The sequence below is a fragment of the Grampus griseus genome (genome assembly GCF_964374135.1).
Source record: "Grampus griseus genome assembly, chromosome: 5".
Lineage (NCBI taxonomy): Eukaryota > Metazoa > Chordata > Mammalia > Artiodactyla > Delphinidae > Grampus > Grampus griseus.
Window position 1 is genome coordinate 73192042 of NC_138998.1, and position 13954 is coordinate 73205995.

At 38.1% G+C, this 13954-nt stretch overlaps 1 protein-coding gene across 2 annotated transcripts in view; it reads left to right on the forward strand.

The window, feature by feature from the left end:
• Window positions 1-13954, forward strand: part of SNX4 (sorting nexin 4) — a gene marked incomplete at its 3' end in the record, with an annotated part of 62707 nt that overhangs the window by 26968 nt on the left and 21785 nt on the right. For both annotated transcript variants that reach the window (XM_082655237.1, XM_082655236.1), the window contains exons 7-8: window positions 3047-3119; window positions 9302-9363. In XM_082655237.1, the coding sequence (XP_082511363.1) occupies window positions 3047-3119; window positions 9302-9363 (135 nt within the window). The remainder of the gene's footprint in view (window positions 1-3046; window positions 3120-9301; window positions 9364-13954) is intronic.

A 13954-nucleotide genomic window follows, 5' to 3' on the forward strand; every position in this document is an offset into this window, starting at 1 on the left:
TTTATTGAGTGTTGCTTAAGGTATCAGAAAAATGAGAAAAATAATTTTAATTTCATATAAAATAGTTTTTCTTATTAGACTTTGCTTGTCAGATATGTACAAAACTCAAGATAATATATTATTTATTTTAATAATAAACTATCTACTTTGAATAGCAAAAAAACTTGATAGTTGCATACTAGTATAATAATTTCGTGGAGATGTATTTATATGACAGTTACCTGACTTCATCAGTGTCACTTTGGTGTTTGTGAGAGCATTTCTGTATTAAAGAAAACTGGTGTATTCAGAAATAACTTTCCTTAGGGTGGGATCTAGGTATTTAAGATTTGGTTTTGTTCATTCTCTGAATTTGGTGGATAATTCAGGCTCTTCATTATATGGACCTTTACCTGAAGCTTGCTTCAGCTATACTTTCCAGGTAGAAATGTGCTTAGGTAGATGAGGCTTTTCCATATTTGGTGACCAAGTTTATGAGGTCTGTTAGAATTTCTCTAGTCAGGCCTTCAGCGTTAACTTCTACATAGTGTAAATTCTTAGCAGACAAAGGCCAAGTTTGCATAGTCTGATAGCCTATTGTGCTGGACTTTATAAACCATAACACATTAACATTGTGCCTCTGGTTTTTATTATACATTTTGAATATAAAATATAAATAAATATTTTAAAGTTTGGTAATTAAGAAATAGTGATGGTAACCATTGAGGTTTTTATTTTATTTTTTTAATAGACTTTATTTCTTAGAGTAGTTTTAGGTTCCTAGCAAAATTAAGTGGAAAGTACAGAGCTCCCAGGTACCCTCTGCCCCTACACTTACACAGCTGCCCCTAGAGATACAGAGCCGCCCCCATTATCCCTTACCAAAGTGGTACATTTGTTATGATTGACGAACCTACATTGACTCATTGTTACCCTCTCGAAGTCCATAGTTTACATTAGGGTTTACTCTTGGTGTTATATGTTCTATGGGTTTTGACTAATGTATAATGACATGTATGTGTCATTACAGTATCATAAAAAGTATTTTCACTGCCCTAAAAATCCTCTTTGCTCTGCCTATTTATCCTTCCCTCCCCATTGCCCTGGCAACCACTGATCTTTTTACTGTTCCCATAGTTTTGCCTTTTCCAGAATGTTGTATCATACAATACGGAGCATTCTCAGAAAGGCTTTTGCTTTGTAATATGCATTTAAGGTTCCACTGCAGTTTTTATAAGGGCTATAATGACATCCTTGGTATATGAGATGTTCTCTAGGTTAAGAACTAAATTATGTCACCCTCCAAAAAAAGCTTTGGAAAACCTAAGCAGCAAAGTTTATGACATTGGTGAATGTACATTCATTAGAGGAGCATGTAGATGAGACAGTTTTTAAATTAATATTTAATATTATTGTTTTGTCAGTTGAATGTTTTTTAATTTAATGAAAAATATTCTGTCAACTGAATGTCTTCCCTTTTCTGACCTACCAGCTTTTCTAGATTGCTAAATTTTGTTTAATATTCTACATTATATATAGAATTTTAAATGTGATATGACCAATAACATAAACAAGGTAATTTTTTGCTCCTAAGTTCTTGTTCAAGTATATAATTAATGTATAATTGGTAATAGAATTTGTTTGCCTTAAGTTTTAGATAAGAGAATTATCTATATCAGTCATTGTTGTAACAGATTTTTAATATACAGAATCCCTGTTCTAGGTCTGTCTGGCCCAATAGACTAATTATTATTCATACCATTACTGAAATAGTTTATATCACTAAAATACTGTAATTCCATTCTTTCTTAAAATGTAGAAAACCAGAAAGATTGTTTCAGAGGTTTCAAAGATACCTCTTCATGCATGTTTATTTTTGTTCAAACTAGACTGTTAAAAGCAGTGAGGAGGAGGACCTTGAGTCTCTACTTTTTGTGGCAATACTTGGCTAATATTTAGGAGGTAGACTGAGTGAGTGGTAGAATGTATGGGATGAAAGAGAGGAGAAGGAAATACAGGTGGCACCTAGGTTTCATTGTTTAAACTGCTAGGGAATAGAGGAGAGAGATTTGATGGGATAGGGGAAGATAAGTTGAGCTTTGGATATGTAAACAGGTACAAATGTCTGCTAGTTAGTTGGCTTCACAGATATGGCTTTTAGGAGAGATTTGGGCTGGAGTTATATATTTGGAGTTCAGCAGCATGTAGATCATAATTGTGAAGCTTTGTGAATAAGTCACACAGAGTGTGTAGATTGCAAGATTGGTTGTAAAATGGTTGAGGACCTAGGGCTGAATCCTAAAGAAGCCAGTGCTTGAAGGGCGTTTTCCAAAGTGTAATCTGAGGATTGCCAGCATCTGAATCCTGTGAATGCGTTTGTTATAAATTCAGATTCCTGAATTTATTCCTGTGTACAGTTGTGGTGGTTACTCATGCCCTCTTTTACTGAGAGGCCCTCAGTAGTGCTCTTAGCAAACACTTCAGGAGTCCTTTGCACACTAAAGTTGGCGGTATAAGAGATGAGTGAAGGGAGTGAGTCCTGCAAAGGAGACTTTAGGAATGACCAGAGAGTAAAAGGAAAATCATGAGAAATTAACACTGATGTCAGGGAAACAAATTTTTGAGGAGGGTGAGGTCAGGTGTTACATTGCTGGAAGAACGGTGGTAATAGAAGTTTCAGGTCTTATGGAGAACGGCAGACATCAGATTATAGAAACAAAGATTACTGAGCAGCATGAAGATTGTTAGAGGCAATGAGTTTATGGTTGCACCATAAGATTTTCTTAGCACCATAAATTTTTTCCTGTTTTTTTGTTTTCAAACTAACAAATATTATCTCTATCTCAGTTCCACAGTGTAAATTATAAAGTCTTTTCTTGGCTTTAAAAATATCTAGAGAAAATATGGTTATTTTGTTTTAGAACTTTCTGAGTTTGCATCGGTGTGTAAATGTTTAAGACTAGCAAATAGTTAAATAGAATCAGTTTTATTATTCTCAGGAACTGCTATTTTGTCTTTCAGTTTTTGACTTTTCATGAGAAAAATGATGTTTTGTTTCCTGTTTCAGGAGATTTACAGAACTAAAACACTACAGTGATGAACTACAGTCTGTCATCTCACATCTTCTTCGAGTCAGAGCTGTAAGTGGTCCCCAAGAACTTTTTGACAGACATTAAAAAGGAAGTGCTTGGGCTTCCCTGGTGGCACAGTGGTTGAGAGTCTGCCTGCCGATGCAGGGGACACGGGTTCGTGCCCCAGTCTGGGAAGATCCCACATGCCGCGGAGCGGCTGGACCCGTGAGCCATGGCCGCTGGGCCTGCGCGTCCGGAGCCTGTGCTCCGCGGCGGGAGATGCCACAGTGGTGAGAGGCCCACGTACCACAAAAAAAAAAAAAAAAAAAAAAGGAAGTGCTTCTCATTTAATCGTTATGTTTTTAAGTAATGGAAGATATTTATGATGAATAACTGATTTTTATATTCAAATTTGGTGTGTTCATCACCTAAATTGCATTTTTTAAAAAAACGTGAAATGTTTTCTGGTGTAAATAACTTGAAGAATTTTAGCCTATAGTTTTCTCTGTAGTCTGTATATGGTTGTTTTGACATCTTATCGAAGGGCCTACCATTTCACTGTTGGAATATAATTAAGTGTGGGATTTTAGATCTACATATAATATCCTATTCTTTCAAGGTTTTTGTTTTTTGTTTTTTTCTTTTTTGTGGTACACGGGCCTCTCACTGTTGTGGCCTCTCCCGTTGCGGAGCACAGGCTCCGGACGCGCAGGCTCAGAGGCCTGTCATTTTCTGTCATCACTGTTGTCTTTATAGCAACAGTGACATTGTATTCTGTACTCATTTGTTAATTATCTCCTCTACTAGTGTATGTGAGCTCCCAAGAGCAGGAGTTTGTTTTCTCACTGTCAAATCCCTGGAATAATGCCTGACTCAGAGTAGGCACCCACTACATATTCACTGAATGGATGAATAAATGGATGTACGTGCTGACAGTTTTATGTTTAAAAAATCTTAAAAAGCAGTAACATAAATTACTTCTTGAATTTAATTATAACCAGCCAGGGAGAACTGGTTAGTAATGTATATTTGACAAGAAATATGACCTTTAAAGAAAATGACCTTGTCATCAGAGAGCTTACAATACACAAGTAAGAGAATTCTGGGTATTGATATATTTACCCTAAACTTTATGAAAACAGGCTTCAGAAACTTAATTGACATAAAAGACAGCTTGAGCTCTTCAAAGGAAAGGCAGCACTTGTTCTGTGAGTGAAATTGAAATTCTGACTGTATAAATGAGATAAATGCCAATGGAAAATACAGAATAGCTAAAATCTTGATTGTTCTAAAATTAGGAGAAAGGCTGTTTAGTCATAGACAGTGACATAACAGTTAAAAATGGAAGGTTATAGCCCAACACTGACAGAAGCCTGCGAGCAACACAGAAATCACCACAGTGAGGGCTTTTTTGTAGCATTCAGAGTGTCAGGAGAAGAAGGCTTAGACACTGTTTGATACAGATGATGAATTGTTAACAGACGAAGAGAAAATAGAATTATTTGGCTATCTTTTCTGACAAGGAGAATTCTTTTGAAAGTAGAAAAGGCAAAAAATAAATGACTAACAGGTTAAAGAGTTAATATTTAAGACGTCAAAACAGAACAACCAGAAAGGGCAGGTGGCCTTAGACTGAGAGGAGCTGGATTTAGAACTTGTCTCTGGCATTTACCAGGTCCTTCAGGCAAATCCACTAACCTTTCAGAGTTTGTTTTCTTTGCTGGAAAATGGGAATATCTGCCTGGCACATAGTAGGTACTACGTAAATATTTGTTATATGAATGAGTGTGTTATTCATAGAGTTGTGAGACTCAGATGAGATAATCTATGTTTCGTAAACGAAGACAAAAGGAAAATAATGCTAATCTAATATTTATTTACTGTTGTATATCAGCCAAACATATTGTGTTATTCTTAACTAATTCCGATAGTAGCCCTTTGAAGGTAGGTGCTGTAACTGTCCCCATTTTATAGATTAGGAAGCAGAGGCAAATGAATTAAGTAACTTGCCTCATATTATACTATAAATAGATATGATGAAGCCAGAATTCAAACCTTTGTCTGACTCCAGAACCCATGCTCTTAACCACCTACAAATGGTATATTGACAGAGGACGTGAATTTAGGTAGATTGAGGGAGAAGAGAATTGATTTTCATTGAGCCACCTTGCTTATTGCCAGGTACCTTACAAATGTCATCTTCTTTAATCCTCAGTCATATGATGAGGTTCATTTCCACATTTCCAAGAGAATGATATAATACTAAGGCTAAGAGTAGTTTAATAAATTCTCAAAAGTCAAACCCTAAAGTAAGAAGGAGCTGGATCTTTTTTTTTTTTTAATATTTATTTATTTATTTTGGCTGCACTGGGTCTTAGTTGCAGCACTGGTCTTCGTTGCGGCACGTGGAATCTTTTGTTGTGGCATGCCGGCTCTTTGTTGTGGCTCATGGGCTTCTTTCTATGTGTGGTCCCTTGGCATGTGGGATCTTAGTTCCCTGACCTGGGATTGAACCCACGTCCCCTGCATTGGAAGGCATATTCTTAACCACGGAACCACCAGGGAAGTCCCAGGGGCTGGAATTTGAATTCACATTTGTCTTACTCCAAATCCCTTACTTCCTACAACCATATTTGCTGCCTCTCTAGGGGAAATCAAATTTAAAAGGGAGGGAGGAGTGTTTAACTTTGCTAATACTCAAAAAATGTAAATTGAAATTATTGAGGCACCATTTAACATTTAATTTGTAGTCATATATAAAGATGGTAATATCTAGTGTTTGTGAAATACTTGGTGACAGTGGCATTGTGTAAAGTATTACATACAGTTCCTTTGGGAAAGAATTTGGCAGTAGTATCAGGAGTCCTAAATCTCATAATCATTGCCTCCTTAGGAGATAATTCAAAAGAAAAGCTATGTGTCCAGATTTTTCAAATAAGATTATCTAATAGACTGTCATAAGACTTTGTGTCCTTTTTAACATTTAATCCCCTACTGCTTCAGTGAGGATAGGGAAGACATTCTTACCATAGTTGCAAATGATTCAGAACTGGGGAGGATGATAAGATGAGTCTGTCAAATTTCTTCTGTTGTCATATTATTTGCTAGGTGTCAGTCCTCCCCTGTCAGTTGTCAGATGATCACTTTTCAAAAAGAAAGGCTTGTCAACAGAATTGAAATTGAGTGGCAGTGTAGACTAAATCATTGTGTATAGCCCCCTTTACCTGGCACCATGATTCTTGCTTACCAATGACCACTGAATTAATCTGGTTTCAGGTTTTAATAATTCATGATTTATTTACCTGCCATTTTTGTCTTTACTTTTCTCTAGAAATGATATTTTTTGGTCTATAGTTTATAATTTTTCCTCACTTCATCTTTTCTCTCACTGCCTGATGATCTAGATACTAATCATCTCATGTCTCGGTTGGCTAGAACAATTTGTTTCCATGAGTAGTTCATGCCAGAAACATTGCTGGTCCAGTAACAACTGCTGAGTGGCTCTTTGTTGCCTCATTCACCAATAGAGTAGTTCCTTGTGTGGTTGCTCACCTTTCTGGAGTATGAGAACTCTTGCCTCTTTTTGTCATGTTCTATGGACCAAAGTATTTTCCAGAACTCTAATTATCATGGTAAAAGTTCCTTTTGTATCAGCTGCCAGGAGTGATAAAATTTAAAGAAAAAAAAACCACTTAAATACCGGCGATTCAGAAACTTTCTTTGAACATTTATTTTGTGTATGCATTTTGTATTTAAGTTGTTCTAGTTTTTATTCTTATGTGGTTATTTAACAAGTTCTTTCCCTCTCTTCTATACTTAATATCGTAGGTAGATGATAAAATGCTCAGCTGTCAGGAGAACGTTTGATCTTTAAAAGTATGAGGATCTAGGGATTTCCCTGGCGGTCCAGTGGTTAAGACTCCTCATTTCCACTGCAGGGGGCGGGGTTCGCTCCCTGTTTGGGGAACTAAGATCCTGCATGCCATGCAGCGCGGCCAAAAAAAAAAGGTACGGGGCTTCCCTGGTGGCGCAGTGGTTGAGAGTCCGCCTGCCGATGCAGGGGACGCGGGTTCGTGCCCCGGTCCGGGAAGATCCCACATGCCACGGAGTGGCTGGGCCTGTGAGCCATGGCCGCTGAGCCTGTGCGTCCGGAGCCTGTGCTCTGCAATGGGAGAGGCCACAACAGTGAGAGGCCCGCATACCGCAAAAAAAAAAAAAAAAAAAAGTACGAGGATCTGCAAAAGTTAGTACTCTAGAGTGACATTTTCCATTTTATATTCTTTGGAATGCCATTCCTGTAACATGTTCCCTACTGCAAACCAACTCTCTCTCAATAGTCCTGATTCGTATATAGTGTTAAAGTTCAAAAAAGTCCTGCAGAAAAAAAACCTGTTAAACATTTTAATCTCAGTATTTCCCAAACTTACTTGACAATGGAACCACTTTAAACAACCAACCAACCTTTGACACTCTGTAGGGCTCTCAAAAAATAATTGGGAAATAACATCCCAGAGAAATTAGTTTAGAGGTCTGTGGACAGCCCTGGAAAGTTTCAAGCATAGTAAAGACTATGAACTTTGTCCTGAAATTGGAGTCTAGTACAGGGGTCGGCAAACTTTTTCTGAAGGCCAGATAGTAAATATTTTCAGCTGTTTGGGTCATATGGTCCCTGTTGAAGCTATTCAACCCTGCTATGAAAGCAGCCATAGACAGTGCTAATATGAGTGAGTATGACTGTGTTCCAGTAAGACTACAAAAACAAGCTGCGGACCTGTAGTGTGCTGCCCTCTAGTCTAGCAGGTCAAGGAGAGATGGAAAACATTTTATGATCCTCCTACGCCTGCTCCAGGTTTTTACAATGTGGTTCATTCAGTTTAAGCTGAAGTATTGAAAGGTTTAAGAATTATTGTATGGTTAATGCCTAATTCCTCAAATTACTCATGTTTGAGTAAGGAACTAGAGGGGTTGAATGTAAATTCAGGGTTTACATTTGGAAATTATATACTAGGAATTCTCTTTTAGGGTTTTATGTGGGATTGACTTTTGATCTTCTAGTTCATGTCCATAATACTTTGGGGGAAAGTAAAGGAGATTACTGCATATGGTGTTTTGTTTTGTCTTTTGTAAAATTTGTGTGAATGGCTAGGCAGTACATTATTTTGTTTTTGTAGTTTTTAAAAATATTTATTTCATTTATTTTAATGTTTGGCTGCGTCGGGTCTTAGTTGCAGCACTTGGGCTCATTGTTGTGGCACGTGGGCTTCTCTCTAGTTGTGGCGCGTGGGTTTTTTTTTTTCTTTCTCTAGTTGTGGTGCGTGGGCTCTGTAGTTTGCGGCATGCAGGCTCTCTAGTTGAGGCACTTGGGCTCAGTAGTTGTGGCGCGTGGGCTTAGTTGCCCCACGGCACATGGGATCTTAGTTTCCCAACCAGGGATAGAACCCACGTCCCCTTCATTGGAAGGCAGATTCTTTACCACTGGACCACGAGGGAAGTCTCTAGGCAGTACATATTTTATCTCAGTGACCTAAATTGTAATTCTACTGTTACTGAAATATCTAATGTTAGTTGGTTAGAAGGCATTAACTTGATAAAGTAGCACAGAGGTATATTGCCTGGGAACTTCCCTGGTGGTGCAGGGGTTAAGAATCCTCCTGCCAATTCAGGGGACACAGGTTCAAACCCTGGTCTGGGAAGATCCCGCATGAGCAACTAAGCCTGTGCACCACAACTACTGAGGCTGCGCTCTAGAACCCGCGAGCCATAACTACTGAGCCTGCGTGCCCTAGAACCCGGGTGCTGCAACTAATGAAGCACACGTGCCTAGAGCCCATGCTCTACAACAAGAGAAGCCACCGCAATGAGAAACCCGTGCACCACAGCAAAGAGTAGCCCCTGCTCGCCACAACTAGAGAAAGCCCACGTGCAGCAACAAAGACCCAACACAGCCATAAATAATAAATAAATAAATAAATTTATAAAATAAAAGTAATAATAACCTGCTGGTTAAAAATATTAGCACTCTTGATATAGGAAATCTTAAAACGTTAATTAAAAAAATACAATTATCTCCCATGATGAAACTTTGGGAGATTTAAGCTTCTTTTCCATATTTTTCAAGGTTATTGTGCTAAGCATGTATATATATATATACATATATATATATGTATTTTAAATGAGGATAAAATCTTTTTTTTAAGTAATCTTTATGTAACTTTGACTTCATAGCAATTTCTTTCGACTGTTTATTCCAGAGAGTAGCAGACCGACTGTATGGTGTATATAAAGTACATGGGAATTATGGGCGAGTTTTCAGGTAAGCATTATGCAAACTTTTATAATAAACAACAACTAGCTCTAATTAGCTTTTTGCCTAAGAACTATAATTCTTGAAAATATATGATTCTGGAAAGCAAAAGATTATTTTTTAAATGACGTTCTGTAGTAGCAGTCTTCAGACTTTTCACTGTAAAGCCTTTGTTTAAATAAAAAATAATAAGGGAGTCCAGTATATTGAGCAGATAAAAGATAAACTGCTCTGAAGCAGTGAGCGGTGTCTTTTACTTTCTTGGCAGAATGCCCAAGAAGATTCCTTTGGAAATCACTGTCATATAGAGTTAGCGATTTTCTTTTTCTTTTCTTTCTTTGTGTCACTTTATAATTTCTGAAGGCTTTTGCAAGATGGATTTTTCAGTCTTGAGGTAATATTAGTGTAAATTAGAATATTTACTTGTGTAGATAACTTGCATATCTTGGTTATTTTTGAGCTTTTTCTTTTGTGAATTTTTGTGTGTGTTAATTATTTTAGTTGTGACATTTTAGAAGTTAATTATCCAAATCTTCTTGTAAGAAAAATGTCCTTGCTAATGTTCTAAGTCCTTTTGATTGAATTAATCAAAATAATTCATTTAACATATTTGAATAGGTAAGACATTCATATAGCACAAAATTCAACAGGAACAAAAGCTTATATAGTGAAAAGTCTCTTCCCTCCTGCCTGCCAACCACCCCGGTCTCCTCCTCTGAGGCAACTAATAGCAGTTTCTGAGTTACTTGTGTATCCTTCTAGTAACATGTAGCACCATTAATGTATATATTAACACACAAACAAATTCATTTCTCCCTCCCCCCTTTCTAAAAAAATATTTATTTATTTATTTTTCGGCTGCATCGGGTCTTAGTTGTGGCACACGGGATCTTTCATTGCGGTGTGCGGGCTTCTCTCTCTAGTTGTGGCACGTGGGCTTCTCTCTAGTTGTGGCACGCAGGCTCCAGAGCGTATGGGCTCTGTAGTTGTGGCGCATGGGCTCAGTAGTTGCAGCGGACGGGCTCAGTTGCCCCTTGGTATGTGGGATCTTAGTTCCTTGACCAGGGATCGAGCAGGTGTCCCCTGCATTGCAAGATGGATTCTTAACCACTGGACCACCAGAGAAGTCCCCCCCACCCCCATTTTTTTAAACATGGAAAGGGAGCATGTTTTATACATTGCTATGTTCACTTGTTTTACTTTGCTTTTTTCTTACTTAAAAACAGCTCTCCAATATATATTGTTATCAGTAAATAACTGTATGGGGCTTTTTTTTTTTTTTTTTTTTAATTTTTTGGCTGCATTGGATCTTCATTGCTATGTGCGGCCTTTCTCTAGTTGCGGTGAGCCGGCTTCTCACTGCGGTGGTGCGTGAGCTTCTCCCTGTTGTGGTGCATGGGCTTCTCACTGCGGTGGCTTCTCTTGTTGAGGAGCATGGGCTCTAGGTGTGCGGGCTTCAGTAGTTGCAGCACGTGGGCTCAGTAGTTGTGGCTCATGGGCTCTAGAGCGTGGGCTCAGTAGTTGTGGCTCATGGGCTCTAGAGCACAGGCACAGTAGTTGTGGCACATGGGCTTAGTTGTTCCGTGGCATTTGGACCAGGGCTCGAACCCGTGTCCCCTGCATTGGCATGTGGATTCTTAACCACCGCACCTCCAGCGAAGCCCTTCTGGTGGTTTTTGATATACAGAAATACTCAATTTGTTAAATTCAGTTAACATGTAAGTGGTTAGATTTTCTCCTTTATAAAGTAATAGCCTCTGACTTTTGTGTATATCTTAATAAGGTCTTCCCCACTATGGATTATAAAAAAATAGATTTTTCATTTCTTCTACATTTTTGTGGTTTTATAAATTTTTGATTCGTATGAAATTTATTTGAATGTCAGGTGCGAGATATGGCTACATATTTACTTAATTTGAGTAACAGGTTATCTATATGTCTTGGTTGATCAAATGGAAGATGGGACAATATCAGCATTATATGATGTTTTTAATGAAGAGAAGCATATTAATATTGTAAACATGTAGACTCTTCATAACTACGATAGGAGTATATGTCTAAACAGGAATAATGGGAAGAAAGGCAAATTTAAGTCAGCTGCATGAAGAGCGACTTACCTGCTTTTAGATCTATGCGTGAGTCAGCCCTGATTTTAAGAATACTACTCAAACTGGAACTCTAGTTAAGCTTGGGAATATGCTCATATGATAATTAACGTAAATCAGACACTTTCAAAAGTAGTACATTTATTGTAAATAATAAATGGACTTGTGTTAATTTGAGAGGCAAGTGGATGAAAGGTCACTTGGCTGAATCAAATTGTAAAGAAAATTATTTGCATTAATGTCTCATGATAAGTATTATACAGATTCGCCTTTCTGCCAACTCAGTAAATTAACAGAAAGCCATTTTACATCTAAAATATTTCATAAAAAGTGAGCCAAGGAGACCACAGGTGGTTGAAGTAATTTAAGCAGGTAATCAAGAGCCTGAACCAGAGCAATTGCCAGTAGGGACTATTAAGGAGACATAAATGACAAGATTTATCAATTGATTCTTTCAGTCATTCAGCACACATTTGCTGAGCTCCTGCTACCGTGGTAGGTGCTAAAGATACCAAAATTTAATTTGCAGGCAGCTGAATGATTAGGAGGATTGTAATAGAGAATGTAGGAAAAATAACAGGTTTGAGGAATGAATTAAAGGGTTCTATTTTGAATAGATTGCATTTGATTTAAAGATTTTTATTAAGCAATTGGAAATTTGGATCTGCAGTGTAAGAGGCTGGTGAGAATATGAGTTGTATATAAAAGTTACATCCTAATAGAATGATATTTAATGTAGGGTTAAGGTGATAATGTTAGAGGGTTAGGGTAAGTCTGTGAGAGACTCAAGGGCGGAACCTTGGGGAATATCTGTGTTCAGGGGTCAGGCAAAGAAAAAGAACGTGAGGGAGACATTGGGAAATTGATGAGGAGTGCGCAGTGTCAAGCAAGTGAAGGGAGCACTTCAAGAAGTTGGAGTTATACTGTAGAGGAATTGAATTTAGTCGAAAGGAGGGGAAATGGGTGGGTAAATCTTCGGTGTTAATTTGGAGAGCAGTTTGGTTTGAGTGATATAATGCAGTGGTCCTAGGGATGACAGGAAAGGGTTAAGGAAGGAAAGACAGCAAGTTACTGATAAGTCTGTTAAGAAAAGTCTCTGAGGTTATTCTTGAAGGGGTATAGGGCCTCTTTGTGGTGGTGGTGGTGGCTTTTTGCAGGGGGAGCAAGGGTAGGAGGGTGGATGGGAGAGAAGATAGAGAGGAAGGCACAGAGCTGTCTTAAAGGAGAGGAGCAGTATGTGGCAGGAGGCCACTTTAGTTGGCCCCTGTCTTAGTAAAGCAGGTGTCTCTGCTGAGAACAGGTGAGGTGATTCTGTGGTTAGGAAGCTTGAGGGGAGTGATATAGGGCAGTCTGTCTCAAACTAATGGAGAAGAGAGTTCTTAAACTGATCCTACTGCATATCCTCCTTTATCCCCCCTTACCAACTCCCTGGGGGATTGGCTGGAAGCAGCTGTGGCAAGTGCAGAATCTCTTTGAAGACTTGAGTTCTGTCAGTTTATTCAAATTTTACATTTTACTCTGTAGAGCATCCATGGTTATTTAAGCATATATATAACTTTCCCTGCCTCAAACTTAAAATTCGTTCTTCAGAAAAACTGTGCCATGCTTAGATGACTTCAGATATCGAAGATGAAGTATCCCAGTTTGAGAAGCACTGATGAGGGTATCATTTAGGAATGTGGGAAAGGATTGCAGAGCAGTACCAATTGGTGATGAGTGTTTTTTATCTTTTCTTTTTGTTTCCTTTTTATTTTTTCATTACTCTTATGGTCAGTGGCACTACACTGACCATAAGAGTAATGAAAAAATCCAGGGAATTTCCTGGTGGTCCAGTGGTTAAGAGTCGCATTTTCACTGCCGGGGCCTGGGGATTAAGATCCCGCAAGCCTCGCGGTGCAGCCAAAAAAAAAGAGTAATGAAAAAATCCAGAGCTTGAGAGCCACATAACTGGAAAAAGTTCAATGTGTTTCTGTTCTTTGGTTTGGAATTTGAGAGGGGAAGAAATATAAAGCTGATTTCATCAGCTTTGTCTCTTAATTTAAATGTTTTCTATATATATCCAATAACTTTGTAAAATTATGCCTTTTTGCTAAATGAGAGATTGAAGTGAGAGAATGGATTAAGAAAATGATTGAGCTATGAGTAGAAAAAGACTGTCAAAGAGGGAAGGAAAGGTGACAAGACTTAAACTTACTTGTAAGTAAGAAATGAGCAGGAATTAGATGCACAGAGAAGAAACAGGGAAGATTTTTGTAATATGTTCATGTTGCATGTTGCTGGGTTTTTTTGTTTTTGTTTTTTAAAGTATGGGAGTTCATTTTTTGCTCTTCTTGAGTTCCTAGGCTTTTTGCAGCTTCCTCCTGGATATAGCACCTGATTCAATTTAGGACAGGCCAAAGGGTCATTCCATGTAGGTGCTTATAGGACTTGTCTATATGTTCACTAGTTTCAGGAACTTTTAAGATCTGCCTGTCAAGAATTGGACCAAACACTGT